Source organism: Thermomyces dupontii (assembly GCF_041956625.1).
Source record: "Thermomyces dupontii strain NRRL 2155 unplaced genomic scaffold VTN31scaffold_1, whole genome shotgun sequence".
NCBI lineage: Eukaryota > Fungi > Ascomycota > Eurotiomycetes > Eurotiales > Trichocomaceae > Thermomyces > Thermomyces dupontii.
Window position 1 is genome coordinate 2859359 of NW_027192307.1, and position 15034 is coordinate 2874392.

Sequence of the window (15034 nt, forward strand, 5' to 3'; positions counted from 1 at the left end):
GCAAAAAATTGTATGTTTGTCAATTATATACACCTATGACTCGAAATTCAGGATTCTATATTTCATTGGGCTTCCCCAGGAATGTGTCTACCTTCACTATATAGTACACAGGAAAACAATGGTATCATAACCGCCTAATATCGATCCAAACGCAGGAGCTTCCTGGCACATCGAACCCCCGACACATGCGGTATCACAAGCAAGGACTCACGGCGCATCTAGCATCATCAAATCCTCATCCACGATCTCATCGTCATACTCAGTGGCCCCGGCTCCATTCCCAGAAACCGCAGCCCCATTTACCGATGTCGGCGCGGCAGAGACATCTTGCATAGCTTGATCCTTCTGCTCACTCCTCATCTTGGAGATATACGCCTCGACGTCACGCAGACTCCAGGTCGAGATCCCATCCTGATCCTTGGCCTTGAACGGCTGAGCCATGGTGCGCAGAAAGCTCTTGGCGTTGGCAACGGCCATATCAGTGCTGAGATTGGTCTCGCTCTCCAGCATGGCTTGGGCGATCCATTTGGGGAGCTGGTTGCGTTTTCGCTGGAACCGGCGGTCCGCCATAACCATGACCCCGTAGTCGTCCTTGCCGCGGATGACACGGCCAAGGCACTGTGCAGCGTGACGCATGGCGTCGAAAGACAGGAAGTCGTTTTCGCGAATGCTGTAGTTCTCGCGCAGGAATTCGAGTCGCGCTTTCAGGATCCGGGACTCGGTATACTGGAAAGGCACCCCGATGCAGATGACAGCTCTGCCGTAATGGTGGTCGAAATCGATTCCTTCGCTGCATAATTGCTTGGTTAGACTTCTGATCGAACTGGGAGGGTGCACCTAGAAGACGTACGAAATCTTACCGCGCGCCACGGCCAATAGAATGGCCCCGCGGCCATTACAGCACGCAGTTCGATACGTCTCTAACGCCAGTGACGTCTCCTGTGCATCCGGCGTCTCCACCAAGATCAGCTTGTACGGCCAGATTTGGTCCAGGATCCCCATCGCCTGCCACATCGCCACGATGCTCTCCATGTACAGATAGCTGGGGAAGAAGACCACCAGACCATCGGGCGTGATGCGGGCAAATTCGAGCAATAAATTCCCATAATTGCGGACGACACCCGGGTCATTTCGAATTTGGAATGACGATGAGATCTGCGCTTGATCCGATCCCCGAGTCACAACCAAAGGCAAAAACGACCGGCGAGCCAATGACATCGTATACGACTCTTGCAACACTGGCGTGAAATTGAGGATTTTGGGCAACATGTCAAGAGGCGAGAGAGTTCCTGAAGTGACGATGACAGAGCTGAATCGGTCAAAGACAGGTTTGGTTGCGATTGCCGCGTCCAAGCAGGTAAAATGTAGGATGGGATTAGGCACAGTAGCTGTTTCTGATTCAAACGGTTCAAGGATCAGGAGAAAGCCTTTGCCATAAGTGGCGCATAGTGTCGCGAACATGGCAACTTCCTGGAGTGACTGGTAGTCTTCGATGTTGATGAGTTCCAGCGTCCGAACAAGCGATGCCAGACGCTCCGCACAGAACTGTAGAGGCTTGCGTTCGATAAATGTGAGTTCCTTGAGATGAGCCAGGAACGACTGCGGTGTCTCCGATATTGTGTGCGTCACCTTCATCCTCGTCATCAGGTATTGGATAAACCTTTGTAGGAATGCAACAAAGTGCTCTGCACGGCGAATATTCCCTGGTACTGCTTCACTCAGGAGATCCGTAGGCAATACGGGGTTCGCCATGATGGCATCCTCTTCTCTCGCGGCTTCTGTCTCGCGAAGACCCTCAATCAATTTGGCATACTCTCCCTGAAGTTTCTCCGCATCAGTGGCCTTCACTTCCTCAATCTTGCGTTCGAGGTCTTTTGCCCCTCGCGAAGCTCTCCGGAGCGAGTCTTCTGTCAAGTCGATACTACGGCCTTGTTAGATCGCCTCTGGAAAAATCTTTGAACGAATGGCTGACCTGAGGGACTCGATTGCCACGTTATCAATGTTATGAGCCTGATTCAGTCTTAGAAACGCACGCCATCATGGAATCGAATCCAGGAACACACCTCATCAAAAACGACAATGCAGTCTCTCGAGAGCTCCTTGGACACTCGTTCCGCAATTTTTGGATCCAATAGATAATGGTAGGAGTAGATGATGACATTGCAGAATGGCAACTGACCGATATTAGCGCAACTTCAACAGAAAGAAAACTCGCTTTGACTTACCATTCGTCGCACTGTAAAGTATGGACATGTGACCTTCTCCTTGCAGTATCGTATCAAGCCGTCGAATGTGTACACCCCCGGAGGGATCAAATCGTGAGGCTCGAGGAGATCAAGATTCTGACAGATTGTATATCAGCATCAGGCCATGAAGGCCGTGCAAGGTCGCACACCTCGTGGTATACACAAAGCTCAACATTCTCCCCCCTTTCTTTCTTTTCCTTTACGAATGATGCAGTGAGACTACGACACCTGGCGTCGACGATTTGACCACTCTTCTCGCGTTTGACCGAGGGGTGCAAGCACAGGTTCTTTCGGCTGGTAAGCCCTAATCCTCGGAATTCTTCTGTGTACCCTAGTTGCGATGCGCGATACTTCATCAACATCTTGAGCTCATGGAGAGCCTTATCTATACGTTCGTGTAAGCCGTCCGCCATTCGAGCCCACGTTGGCCGCATTTACCGATTTCACTCATAGTTCGAGAGCAATAAATCAGCTTTCGGGAGTCGCCATGGTACTGTTGAAAGGCGATAATGAGGGACAAAAGAGTGATAGTTTTGCCTGTGCCCGAAGGCATCTCAAGGACGCAGTGACCGCCGACATCGAGCGCCTTCTTCACATCGAACATGTACTGCATCCATCAATCGTAGTTGTCCAGCACTCATTCAACACCACTAACCTGGACCTGTTCCGGATAGACCCTTTCGTAGGGAAAGAGTACAGGGAGACCACTAGTTTGAAACCATGAGACTTCGACTCAATTAAGCAGGCCTCAGACGCAGGATTTCACTTACTCGATGTCGAACTTCATGGTGGTGGTATTGGAGTGACCAGGGCGACAAGCGACGGTAGTACACGGCCTTATCTCCAGTCAGACTCACCCAGGTGATCGAATGTCAAAACCTCTGGAGAACAACTGTGCTTGCGCATCAGCAGATCCAGCAGAAAAACTCACCACCGTCGTTTCGTCCGGTCAGTCGCCCACTTATCCCCATCTTGACGCGTCAAGAAAAGCTTGGTCTCTACGTCACATGAAACGCCAAATCACGTGATGTAAGTAACTATTACTCAGCGTTCAATATTTCCCAAAACAGGTACCTATGGAACACCTGAGGTTGAATGAACGAGTCCATCGCACGCAATCAGCAGCACGCGCGTGGATCAGAGGTTGATATCGGCAGTGCCGATAACTTTAGCCACTTGGTGGTTACGGGGAACCTCATCATTTTTTAGTTTTGCGTAAGAGATCTGTTTGACGATTATCGGATACTGATCTGCTCGATACAAGTACCCCGCCGCAGAGCTATGAGCAAGAAATTCAAGCCCAAGGCGTCGAGCAGCCGCGCAGCTGCCGGTGGCTTCGGCGCGTTTGGGGGGTTTTCTACGGCTTCCTCTCAGAGTTTTGCACCGTCATCGCTATCATATGTTGCAGAGCCCCCAGATCTATCCCGGATATCCGAGCCGCTTCTGGTTGTGCCCTTTAAGAATCTCTCCAAAAAAGATGACACGACGAAAACTAAAGCTTTGGAAGATATCAAGGATCATTTGGCCCGAATAAAAGAGCAGGGCGGTGAGGTTGAGGAGGGTGTCCTGGAGGCTTGGGTAAGAACATTCGCAGGCCATGGAAAGCATGCGCTAAGATAATCGCAGGTGAAAGTGTATCCTCGCGCCTCCATTGAGAATGCTCGCAGAATCAGACATCTGGCACATATAATCCAGGGGCAGTTGGCTTCCTTGGCCGGCAAGCGAATTGCTCGTCATTTACCCGATGTCATCGGCGCTTGGCTGGCCGGACTCTACGATACTGACAGAGTTGTGTCTCGCACCGTGGCTGAGTCGATCTCTGATGTCTTTCCAACGGAGGAGAAACGGAATAATTTATGGAGACTTTTCCTCGGTCCCATTCTAGAGTTTGCGGAAGATGTCATACTCCACCAAACCGCCAAAACTCTCAGCGACGAGAGAATAGTGAAGTCAGATGACGCCGAGGCAAAGTTTGCAAGAGTATTCGCCACGGCTATCTTGCTTCTCAACCGCATCTTGAGTATGTTTCGCGCCCGTAGTTGATGTTCAGGAGACTCATTTGTGACTAGGCTCTTCCCCTTCGGGACAATTGGAAAAGCATCAAGAGCTGATAGAAACCTTGTTGAACAGCCGAAATCTGTGGGCATTTGCGCACCATGAGGATTCCTTCGCACGTAAGGCGGTTTACAGCATTCTCCAGACAGTGGTCAAAGGAGGTCTGGACATCGATTGGCAGGTGATCAGTTCGGTCCTAATCGGCAAGGCCATATCGACACCGCAACTGGGATCGGCAGCAGAACTTTCAGAAACTTTGCTACTGATCACACAGACTCGACCGCATTTCTGGACGACAGACTATACTGGAAAGACGTCTGTTGCCAAGAGGCTTCAACAGTATATCAAAAAGGGCTCCCAAGGGGCGGCAGAGTCATTTTGGCCAAACCTCGTGGAGATCTTGAAGTTACTCCCACGAGAAACCCTAGCAAAATACGGAATGAAGGAAGAAGGTGACAAGGATTTTAGCTACACTCAGGCGGTGACCTTGGCGAATGATTTCTCGGAAGGACTTGGCTCGAGGGACGAACCACGACAGAATCTCACGGCAGGTTGGAGGTCTTTTATTGAGTTGGGGTTGTGGCTATCTGCTGTCTTGAAAGCTGAGGAAGGGCGAGATCTTGTCCGCAACAATCTCCTGCCAATCTTTGAGCAGTATGTGCTTAAGCCCTCGCAACCTTCTCACTATACTTTGCCTTCTCAAACGGGCGAAGACATTTGCTCGAGTGCCTTTGTCAGGCTGATTGAACGTGGGCACCAAGAGTCCCTAAGCGAGTTTTGGGTACATATTGCAGAGGCCTTGCTCGAGGCAGTAAAACTGTCACGTCCAGAACAATCAAAAGAATTCAGGCCTTCCCAAGATGAAGTTTCAGCCCAGGCAACTCGTTTCTTCACCCTTCAAGCAGCTATTTTATCAAGAACGGGGGAAACACATCATCAGCCAGGAATTGTCAAGATATTTCAGACCACGAATGTGCCGTTATTGGAGGGCTCATTACAAGTTTTGCATTCTCGGAATGGCAAACCATATGCTGCGGCAGCAGTACTTGAACAAGCCATTCGCAATGTTCCTGAAGTCGTGAAAAACACGGGAGGATTGCTTCCTTCCCTCAGAGAACTAGTTCCCGCGCTTCTGCTGAGCCCGTCTAGTAAACATATTGTGTCTATTATCCTGCTCTGCCGCGATTGGGAGGGGTTCGACACAATACTCGAAGAGTCTCTGAAGAATATGACCGCCACTGAGTCGGCTCCTTTATCTCCTGCAGTCCTGGAACTCCTCTCAGCCGTCAATCTGAAGGAGACCCCAGGCACCTCAGATTTAATTTCAGTTGTGATGAAGCGTTTGCGCAAAGCGCTTGATGGCGAAAATTCTGATTGGAGTGCTGTGTTGGCGGTCTCAGAAAACCCAAGCTTACCGGACGGAGTTCTCGACAGCATCGTAACAGCAATTGTTGACGCGCTGTCATCTGAGTCTGTCACGGGTGCTTTGCATGGACTTTCATTGCTCCTTGATAAGAGCCCAAGAGCGTCTAAACACCTGAAGAGTGGCGTTCATGGTCCGAAGTTGATTGGAAAACTAATTCATCTCTCGGAGTCAGCGACCGACGAAATTGCCCATGACGCTGAAACCCTCGAGCGGCGCCTCAAGGAATTGGTGCCAAAGGACGTGAGTACCACGTCAGACTTAGAGGTCGTCAGGCGCCATCTACTCGAGGTCGGGCCAGAGTCGTTGTCGTAAGTAGCCGTGACCGAAAAATATAGGGTTAAAAACCTCGCTGACCCTTGGGCAGTGTCGAATCATTGGTCAACATCGCCAAAGAGCTGATCCAGAACTGCAAAGCAGATGATATTCCCAACCTCGGGAGTACTATGCTGCCAAGTCGCGAGACTTGGAAACAGTCCTTGGAAGTTTTTCTAGCTTTGCCCCCCCGACGATCCAGTGCCATTACTAGTCCTTTGGGCGGCGCGGTGAACTTAATTCAGCCTGATCTCCCCGAGTCGTTCTCAAAGAATCCGGAGAATGTGGCACGAGATTCTAATAATGCGTCAGCGGCGCTTCGTTTGACAGCCTTTACTACGGAGATCCTTTCTTCATATCCGAGCCTTCTTCTTTCGATTGACCAAAATCATCGAGAAGGCATTTTCTATTACTTTCCATTGGCCATTCAACTGATTGATGATGACCTGAGTATCGAAGGCTCTCTCGGCATAACCGGGCTGGAGCTTCCAGAAGACCGAGACGAGTACCTGGGGATCGTCCACCGAGGCCGATCCATCATTAACAACTGGATTAACTCAAATGAAGCATCAGAAACGAACGCTTCTGGATCTCTCTCAGAAGAATTTTTGGCTTTTTGGGACAAGATCCTCAAGTCCTTGACAGACCAAACGCCAGAGAGTTACAGAGTCGGCGAGGCATACGCAAGAATTATGTCCCAGTCAGAATCTCGTCCCGATACGGGTACACTTGTTGGACTTACGCGAGAGATTCGCAAGATGAATGCTATGCGTGCAGCGGCCAGTTTGGCTGTATGGGGACCGATTATGCTCTCCAGTGCCGCGGGAACGAGGCTATGCAATGAACTTGTTGCTGAGATTACAGGAATCGATCTGGAGAAGGATCCTGTTCATGGTAAGCTAGACCTATAACCGAAGTGAGCACGTCTACTAATGCGTACAGGTCTGACAACCATGACCTTGCTCAATATACTCGCTCAAGAGGACCGTAGCGTGGTAGGGTCGATCCCAACTCCGCGGGTTGTTTTCCTTGTAAAACACATTATCGAATGTCTTCAATCGGGGAGCGGACTTTCTGCATTGGCTGAAGGATTCAAGATTCTTGCAATTTCTTTGCCGGCGCTGGGAGAGATATTTGGTTCTCACTGGGCTGATAGCCTCGACCTGTTGGACAAGTTGTGGAAGGAGACGAAAGCCGGCGATGCTGAAATACCTGTGTTACACGCGTCATTCAGACTGTTTGGATTGTTCAACTCCATGGCAAACGGAGATGGAAACGATGACCTTGAGGATGCATGGAAAGATTCCAAGGGGAAATTGTTCGAGTCTCTCGTATCTCTACTGAGCCGAATCGGTAAGGTTAATCCGCGAGAATCTACTTCTTCCTGCCTGACAAGTTGCAGATTCAGCAAGTGAACACAATCAACCGCGTGATATGACGGTGGATCTTCTACGGCGCCAGCTGAACACGATTTCCATCGAGAAAATTCCCAATGTTAGAGATCTTTTCCCGCTTCTGGCCGTGCAGTGTTCAGCTATCCAGCGAACAGCCTTCGAAGTTCTCCACCGGTACATACCGAAAGCCCAACAGGAGGTGTCGTTCGAGGTGGCACTGTCCAAAACCACCGTGCATCTTCCCGACGAGCTATTATCTTTGTTGCTGGAACCGCCTCGTGCGGATGCTCTCTCTGCAAACGCAAGGGATGCCGGCGTCTGGGTCGGCCTTCGATCTCATCTGCTGAGCTGGAAGATTGTGTTTGATCACTTCGCGAATTCTGTAAGAAGTCTAGACGATTTGAAAAACCGAGAATACTGATACTAATCGAAACCCAGTCGGTACCGGTGCAAGAAAATTATGCAGCGGACATAAAGGAACATGGGGCTCTGAACCCTCTTTTGGAATTCACGTTCGAATTCCTCGAAAAAGGTGGCAAGCTCATCGATGCCTCCAAATTCAAAGTCAAAACATTCGAACTCGATGAGTCCGAGTCCTCAGAAAAAGAGATTCAATGGCTCCTTGTGCACTTGTATTTCCTGTCTCTCAAGCATCTTCCGATCCTTACCAAGAGTTGGTGGCTTGATAGTAAGAAGAAGATCAAGGGCTTGGTCGAAGCATGGACGGAGAAATATGTAAGGCAACCAGAGCGACCCCTGGGAATCGCTAGTCTTGGCCGAGCTGACAAATTCAGATATCGCCATCAATTATCGAAGAGGCATTGCAAGGCGTCGTTGACTGGATTCAAACTCAAGACAAGGATGAAGAGCGTCCACTTACGGTCAAGGTGTCATGGAACACCGCGGAACTCGTTGCTTCGATTGTGGTTGACGATGAGTCACCGCCTGTAGCGATAGCCGTCAATTTGCCCCGAGCATACCCGCTGCAGCCTGCAGTTGTCACCGGGCGCAGTCGCGCCCTGGTCGACGAGAAGAAATGGCAGAACTGGCTTCTCATTATCCAAGGAGTTATCATGTTCTCTCACAACCTCGTCGACGGGCTTCTCGCATTCCGACGAAACGTGCAGGGTGTCTTCAAAGGGCAGAGCGAATGCGCTATCTGCTACTCGGTGATTTCAACGGACATGCAGATGCCGAACAGGCGCTGTGCGACGTGCAAGAATGCCTTCCACTCGGTTTGCTTATTCCGCTGGTTCAAGAGTAGTAACCAGAGCACGTGTCCGCTGTGTCGAAACTACTTCGTGTATGTCTAGTCACTATCTTGGCGTCGGATTCCGTATCATGGCGGAATGTTTTCGTATAGAGTCGATTTATGTACTTGATACGTCTCCATGTGATTTTTTGGATACAGTACTTGATAGAGTTGGGAGTTTCAATATCAAATTTTGTCATTCACATCTGAACCCAAGGTCCCAGTCTCAAGTTAAGAAGAGATAGTGGTTAGCACATACGGCATTGTAAAAACTTGTTCTCGTACTTCCCGCCCTATGCTTTTCTTACTTTCTATTTCTCACGTTGCCTCTGTGCGTCCGCTGAGAGCTATGACAATCTCGTGCGGCCATCGCTGAGTTGCACACCCCTTCTACTGTGTGTAGCAGCTGCACCCTAATAGATGGTTCCCGCTAAGTTAAGTACCTACCTAGCCTAGTTCAGAACTTCAGTGGCATGAAGCTGGCTAATTACCAAGTATAGCCGCATACTCGTAACTCTCGTACTTCGCACCTCGGTACTCCGTGATTGTACGAATCGGCAGACTATGGTGTATGTAATATTCACAGAACTCTTACTTGAAAAGACTATCCTCTGATCCTCTCACATGTCGCCAGGTCACTAGTGGTTGTAGGAAGACAGTACTTTGTACCTACCTGGTACCTCTAGAAAGTTGTCCGTGGCCACACTCCGCCCTGCACCTCCTAGGGCACGGGGCACAGTTCGGGGATCCCGGGTTACTGTCCATTTGTGATGCATACTCTAATACGGAGTATAGCCTCCCAGAGCCTTCTGCGCTGATCCCTTGGACTGAGGCTGACTACAACAGAGTACCTTAGTTATATGTCAAATTTGTGATACATCAAAAAAGATCGGTCTCCCAAGTCAAATCCCGACCGCTAAACCGCGTTACCGCAGCAGCCTTGAACACACAGACAGTAATAACAAGTGGATTTGGAAATGTCAAAACGAAACTAATCTCACTATTTAACTCCGTACTCAGTGGATCAAACGACAAACGAAAAGTCGAGAAGACGAAAACACTTTCTGAGCCTTTCGTAAAAGTTCACAGGAGGTTCAAGATAACAAGGCGCAGACGGAATCTGTGCAGTGAAGGCATAGGATAGTATTGCTTACTGGACTGATGCTCATACTTACTTCTATTTTAGTTACCCATACTCCGTACTCAGTGCTTTTCGAGACCGTTGCGTCCTGTACATATTCCGCACTAACGACTGCCCAGAGATTTTTGGATGCCGTCGTGTCCACCCCGATATGAGAACTGAGACTCATCTCGGGTCGATCCGCTTGTACTCCGTATGTACGATCTGTGGTTCTACACTAATTATCTGCATCTATCGATTCTGCATCATGCACTCACTATCTGGTCTGCATGATCCTTTCTGTACGGAGTACTTAAGTAGCTACGGAGACAGCCGGCCGTCGTGAAATTCTATTCGTACGGTTTCCACACGGAACTCTAGTTCATCACTACAATTACTCCGTACGAGTAGGGTAGATACTGCCCTTTGGAGTGCTAGCTCACACCGTCGCTACAGTTGCGAACGCGATGCTGAAGGAGCCAAACCCGCAGCGTTGGATTGCCGCTCAAAAACCAATAGGGTTCTCAGAGTACGTGAGCCTCCAACTCGCTTCGAAAAAATCCCTCGCACTTGGAAAAACTGGAAGGCTGGAACAGTCAAGCCAGGACGGCCAAGAGGCTCATCAATGCTCATGGCTCATTGATTAGGGCTAAGAAACCAACCCAGCACCGGTTTTGTACGGAGTATGTATACGGAGTACGGAGTTACTCGTAACGTCTTTCTCAACCAATCATATGTGGTCATACTCAAAGCACGTGACTTACGAGTAGTTAAAACCAATCAGGGCTGAGGGTGAGGAGAAGACGCCGAAACGGTGAGTGAGACCCCTTGTCTTGCAAAAGTCGCAATTTTTAGGATTCGACAATTTTGCGACTCAGGACAGGAACCCTAAATTGAACTTTGAAACAACAAGAACTCGCTTGAAGTTATCATTCGAGTTCTCAACAGTAGTATGAATGCGAGCCAAAATGGATCGAACGATGTACTACGTCAATATGATGCGTTCTATAGATTTGTTTGAGTCTCCTTTCCTGAGTTATGTTGACAACCTTCTGTCCATGGCTTGGGCAGGATCAATCCTACCGAGAAATGTCGGTAGGTCCACATCATGTCAGCGGTCGAATTTCGGCGACGAAAAGACGGCACAGATCGTGACTTCGTGTGCCAATACAGTTCAGCGAAAAGCCGTATACTAATAGAGTACATACATACTAGTTTAAGTGGCAGCCAACAGATGCGGTATCCGATTGTTTACCACGGCTGACAGCCCGATAGTAGTAGTACTTATGTTGTAACCTATACAGCGGTCTGGGTTCCTGGGAATCCAGGACTTTGGTTCGATGGAGAACGAGCCAGTCTCTCCAGGGAAAAGCCAGCATTGTCTCAAGGTACAGCTGGAGGATGACCGCACAATTGTCAACAAGGCTTCGCATGTTCAATCTCCAGAATTCATCCATCAGGCGAGGCAACGCTTCGAAATGTCACCTGCCATCGCGAAAGGATCAGCTTGTCCATGTCTGGTACCGCTCTGTTGCCACGTCGTTTGCCGCTGAAAGTCCACGCACCGGACTTGCTTTCCGAGTTGAAGATGATGGAAGGCTAGATGGTCTAGCCCTGGGCTTCGAAGTTTCCCCAGAACGCCTAATCTTGTGCTCAAGAGCATGCATTTCGCCTAGGATCTCTTTTGAGTAGCTTGAAGTCTCCACTCGCATTTAGTTTCCGAGCGACTGAGAACCCCTTTCAGGGCGCTCTTCCAAAAAGCGGGACCATCAGAGTAGATCTGGAGCGTAGACTTTGTTTTAGTCATGTATGACGCATCTATAGCTTGCACTTTTATCTCGCGATGGGCGTGTGTGTCTGTCTTAGTTTGTATGAAAATCATGAGACCAATTGTTGATCAGGATTCGTTCTGGAAAGGCAGACACACAAGATAATAGCATTCAAGCAATCCAATTGCTTCTAGGTACGTCGAGTCATTTCGAGGACTATACATGTGCGAAACAAGTCCCCTTGAGTCACTCATGCCCCTGATCGGGAGGATAAAGAGCTCTTTTGTTAGGGCAGACGATGCAGGAAAACATTAATACGCATTGGATTAACAAGTCCAGTCAATACAGCAGAACTTCAATCAACAATGGATGCCATGAATCTTCAGAAATGGCCAATGCAACCACCTTTTTACTCGCTTCAATACCAAGACCCGACGACATACAGTCCATTGTCGGCGACAGTATGTTGCTCGCTTCAGCCAATGTTTATCCGCAGAGGCTCATTAGCGTTTCTGACTTAGGATGAGCGCAATCCGGCTGCCAAAGAACCGGAGTCAAACAATGGGAAGAAAATGGCAATACCAAGATTACCTGAGGGATCGGAAGCTGGACTCAGCTCTCTCGGACGATTTCACCGACGCCATGTCCGACGAGCCTGCGAGTCATGCCGGCAGCGAAAGACAAAATGTACTGGGGACAAGTCTGGCTGCAGAAACTGCCGAGAAGCTGGTATAATCTGTTGTTATACAGACGGGAAGAGAGAGAAATCAAAGCGGTACGACCTCGACAGAGGACATCACAAACGTAACGGAAGCTGACGTAAATACAGCCAGCTTGCAACTTTGTCGGCCAAGGTGCAAACATACGAGGAAGTCATTCGAAAGATGAGTCTGCGTTTCGGAGTCTCCGACGAACAACTCATGTGCAATGCCATGACATCGGTAGGAGCGGCGAGGCTGGAGCTCGGACGTATCGCTAATGGGAAGTGCAGGATGCCGGTGACGGTGGTCTTGGTGGTCAATCTGATACCTCGATGTTTAGTAGGGGCCGCCAGTTACTTTCTGGGGATTGTACCGAGCGAAGATCCTCGGGCTCCCCATCGGCCAGGTCTGTTGGCGAGACCGATCATGTGGAAGAAGACTTCAATCGAGACGAGAATGCTCGTGCCACCGGATTCCTAGGCAGCAGTTCCGAGATATCCTGGCTCCAGAAACTTCTCAGAGAAGTGGATGGAAAAATCGCAGAGCCGACAGCTGTTGGACAATCATCTCCTCCGCTCACCCCCGGCAGAGATGTTGACTCGGCCATCGTGTCTCTAAGCTATTATGCCGATAGTCCAGACATGCAGTTGCCCGATCCTGTCCAACCCCATGAACTTCCTTCGCGCGACGTTGCTGATAGACTCTTCAAGGCGTATTTCAGCTCTGTTCACGCAACGTTTCCCATCATTGGAATGTCGACGTTCATTGCCCAGTATCAGCTGTTCTTCAGCAAGCCTACTGTCAAGCCGGGAAACAAGTGGCTGGCAGTTTTGAATCTGATCTTTGCTATCGCTGCAGTGTACTCCCATCTGGTCCGCGCCAATTGGGAATCATCTGAAGACGACCATGTGACTTTCTTTGCGCGAGCGAGAGCGCTCAGCATGAAGGACCCATTGATGGACCACCCAGACCTGCAGCAACTTCAAATCGAAGGGCTTACTGGCTTCTACCTCTTGGCTACGGGGCAAATCAACAGGTACGATCCGGAGTCGGATGAGGGCAGAATGAGCAGTACTGACCCAAGGGCCAAATGGCAGAGCTTGGAAGGTTTCCGGCAGTGCTGTTCGTGGAGCAATCGCGCTCGGACTTCACTTGAGGAACGTCGGCAGTTCGATCTCTGACACTTCCAAGGAGCTTCGGTACCGTGTATGGTGGGCACTGTATACTCTGGATCATCTCCTTAGTATCATGACTGGCCGGCCTTCGTGCATCATGGATAATGCATGCACGACTCCGGTGCCAATACCGTTTGACGAGAGAGATTTCGGCAGGGAAGATGCGTCCGAAATGTTGAGCGATACATCTCGCAAGGGCCTATGGCTGCATGATTGGAACCCATCTCCTCCATCGCACATGCCTAGCCCAGCCCAGGGAGACGACTCGACAACTGAAAGCGGAAAGACTAAAGCCGAGTCTGGGACGACTTCCAACTGGTTGAAGAATGTCCCCACGAGCATGTCGCTTTACTTTTCTCATCTGGCGACGTTGTCTTCGATATCCAAGAGGGCCATCATGAAGCTCTACAGCGCCGAAACTGTCCATGCACCATGGCCGAGTCTTGAATTCACGATTCAAAGCCTCTTGTCCGAGACGAACGCCTGGCTTGCGAACATCCCGGATGTCTACGACTTCAGCACCCACACGCAATCTGGGGGGTTTCTGTCCACGCAGAAGCTTGGCCTTGCAATGCTCTTCTACAGCACCAGAGTCGCGATTACTCGCCCGTGCCTCTGTCGGCTTGAGCGCAACTGCCAGAGTGATGATATCTACGAGTTCTGCACAAAGACTGCCGCCGAGTGCGTGGAGGCGGCCACGCAACTCCTCAGTCTCCTGCCGGACAGTGTGGACCCAATTACACTCTATCGACTGTCCCCCTGGTGGTGTGTTCTGCACTACTTGATGCAGGCTACCACGGTCCTGCTGCTCGAGCTCTCATTCCGGGCCGAACATGTACCAGAAAAGGGGGTGGAGGTGTCGCGAACGGTCAAGAAGGCGATCCAGTGGCTTTACGAGCTGTCTAAGTTCAACTCTTCCGCCCAGCGCGCCTGGCGTCTGTGCGATGAGTTCCTACGCCGGTTGGCGCCCCAGGTGGGCATCGACATTAGCGATCTACCCGGCGAGGAACCTGTTCTGGATCCATCCTCCGTCAACTTCGTCCCTTCCCTCGACACGTCTTTTCTCGAGCAGCAAATGCCAACTCCGACGATTCCCTTCATGGATCCGGACTCGATGGATCTATTTGATAAGAGCTTACCTACGTCCAGCTTGCGAGGGAGCGCTGGCGCTTTCGACGAATACTTCCCCTACGACCCCGCGACGGGTCAGCTGACAGGATCGTTTTTCCCGCCGACAACCGCCAATATCGATCTTGACCTTGGATATGTATACTGAGCCAGGTGTTGAGCAGATTCATCACGTTCAAGATTCCTGTACGAGGTATATTTTAAATGTTGATATATTCTGTCGATGTTGTTTTTTCTTACACTTTCTCCTACTGTACAACGTGGACAAAACATATCGTGTTCACTTGCAGATCATGTTGATACATCGCTGGTTATTAGATCGATAGACTAGAGACCGAATGAATAGATGGCCGTCATACTTTCCGTCAATATTCCTCGATCCTCAATGTTATTCGATGACAAGAAGCTCACAGACTTGAGTTTCAAAAACCCTAACCTTCCAAGCACCTGACCAAT

General features: G+C 49.9%; 3 protein-coding genes across 3 annotated transcripts; 2 read left to right on the plus strand and 1 right to left on the minus strand.

The window, feature by feature from the left end:
• Nucleotides 1–207: 207 nt before the first annotated feature.
• VTN31DRAFT_1077 (uncharacterized protein) lies at nucleotides 208–3033 on the minus strand (the record flags this gene model as incomplete). The annotated part of the gene is made up of 9 exons (XM_069401094.1): nucleotides 208–790; nucleotides 851–1921; nucleotides 1973–2010; nucleotides 2064–2174; nucleotides 2226–2342; nucleotides 2396–2631; nucleotides 2685–2853; nucleotides 2902–2953; nucleotides 3017–3033. The coding sequence occupies 9 exons, from the start codon at nucleotides 3031–3033 to the stop codon at nucleotides 208–210; spliced, it is 2394 nt and encodes a 797-aa protein (XP_069263933.1).
• Nucleotides 3034–3527: 494 nt separating this feature from the next.
• VTN31DRAFT_1078 (uncharacterized protein) lies at nucleotides 3528–8746 on the plus strand (the record flags this gene model as incomplete). The annotated part of the gene is made up of 8 exons (XM_069401095.1): nucleotides 3528–3824; nucleotides 3873–4266; nucleotides 4316–6035; nucleotides 6092–6933; nucleotides 6982–7392; nucleotides 7442–7815; nucleotides 7872–8168; nucleotides 8228–8746. 8 exons carry the CDS (start codon nucleotides 3528–3530, stop codon nucleotides 8744–8746), a joined length of 4854 nt encoding a protein of 1617 aa, XP_069263934.1.
• A 3492-nt stretch (nucleotides 8747–12238) lies between these two features.
• On the plus strand, nucleotides 12239–14726 carry VTN31DRAFT_1079 (uncharacterized protein; the record flags this gene model as incomplete). The annotated part of the gene is made up of 4 exons (XM_069401096.1): nucleotides 12239–12303; nucleotides 12404–12515; nucleotides 12566–13311; nucleotides 13394–14726. 4 exons carry the CDS (start codon nucleotides 12239–12241, stop codon nucleotides 14724–14726), a joined length of 2256 nt encoding a protein of 751 aa, XP_069263935.1.
• Nucleotides 14727–15034: the final 308 nt, after the last annotated feature.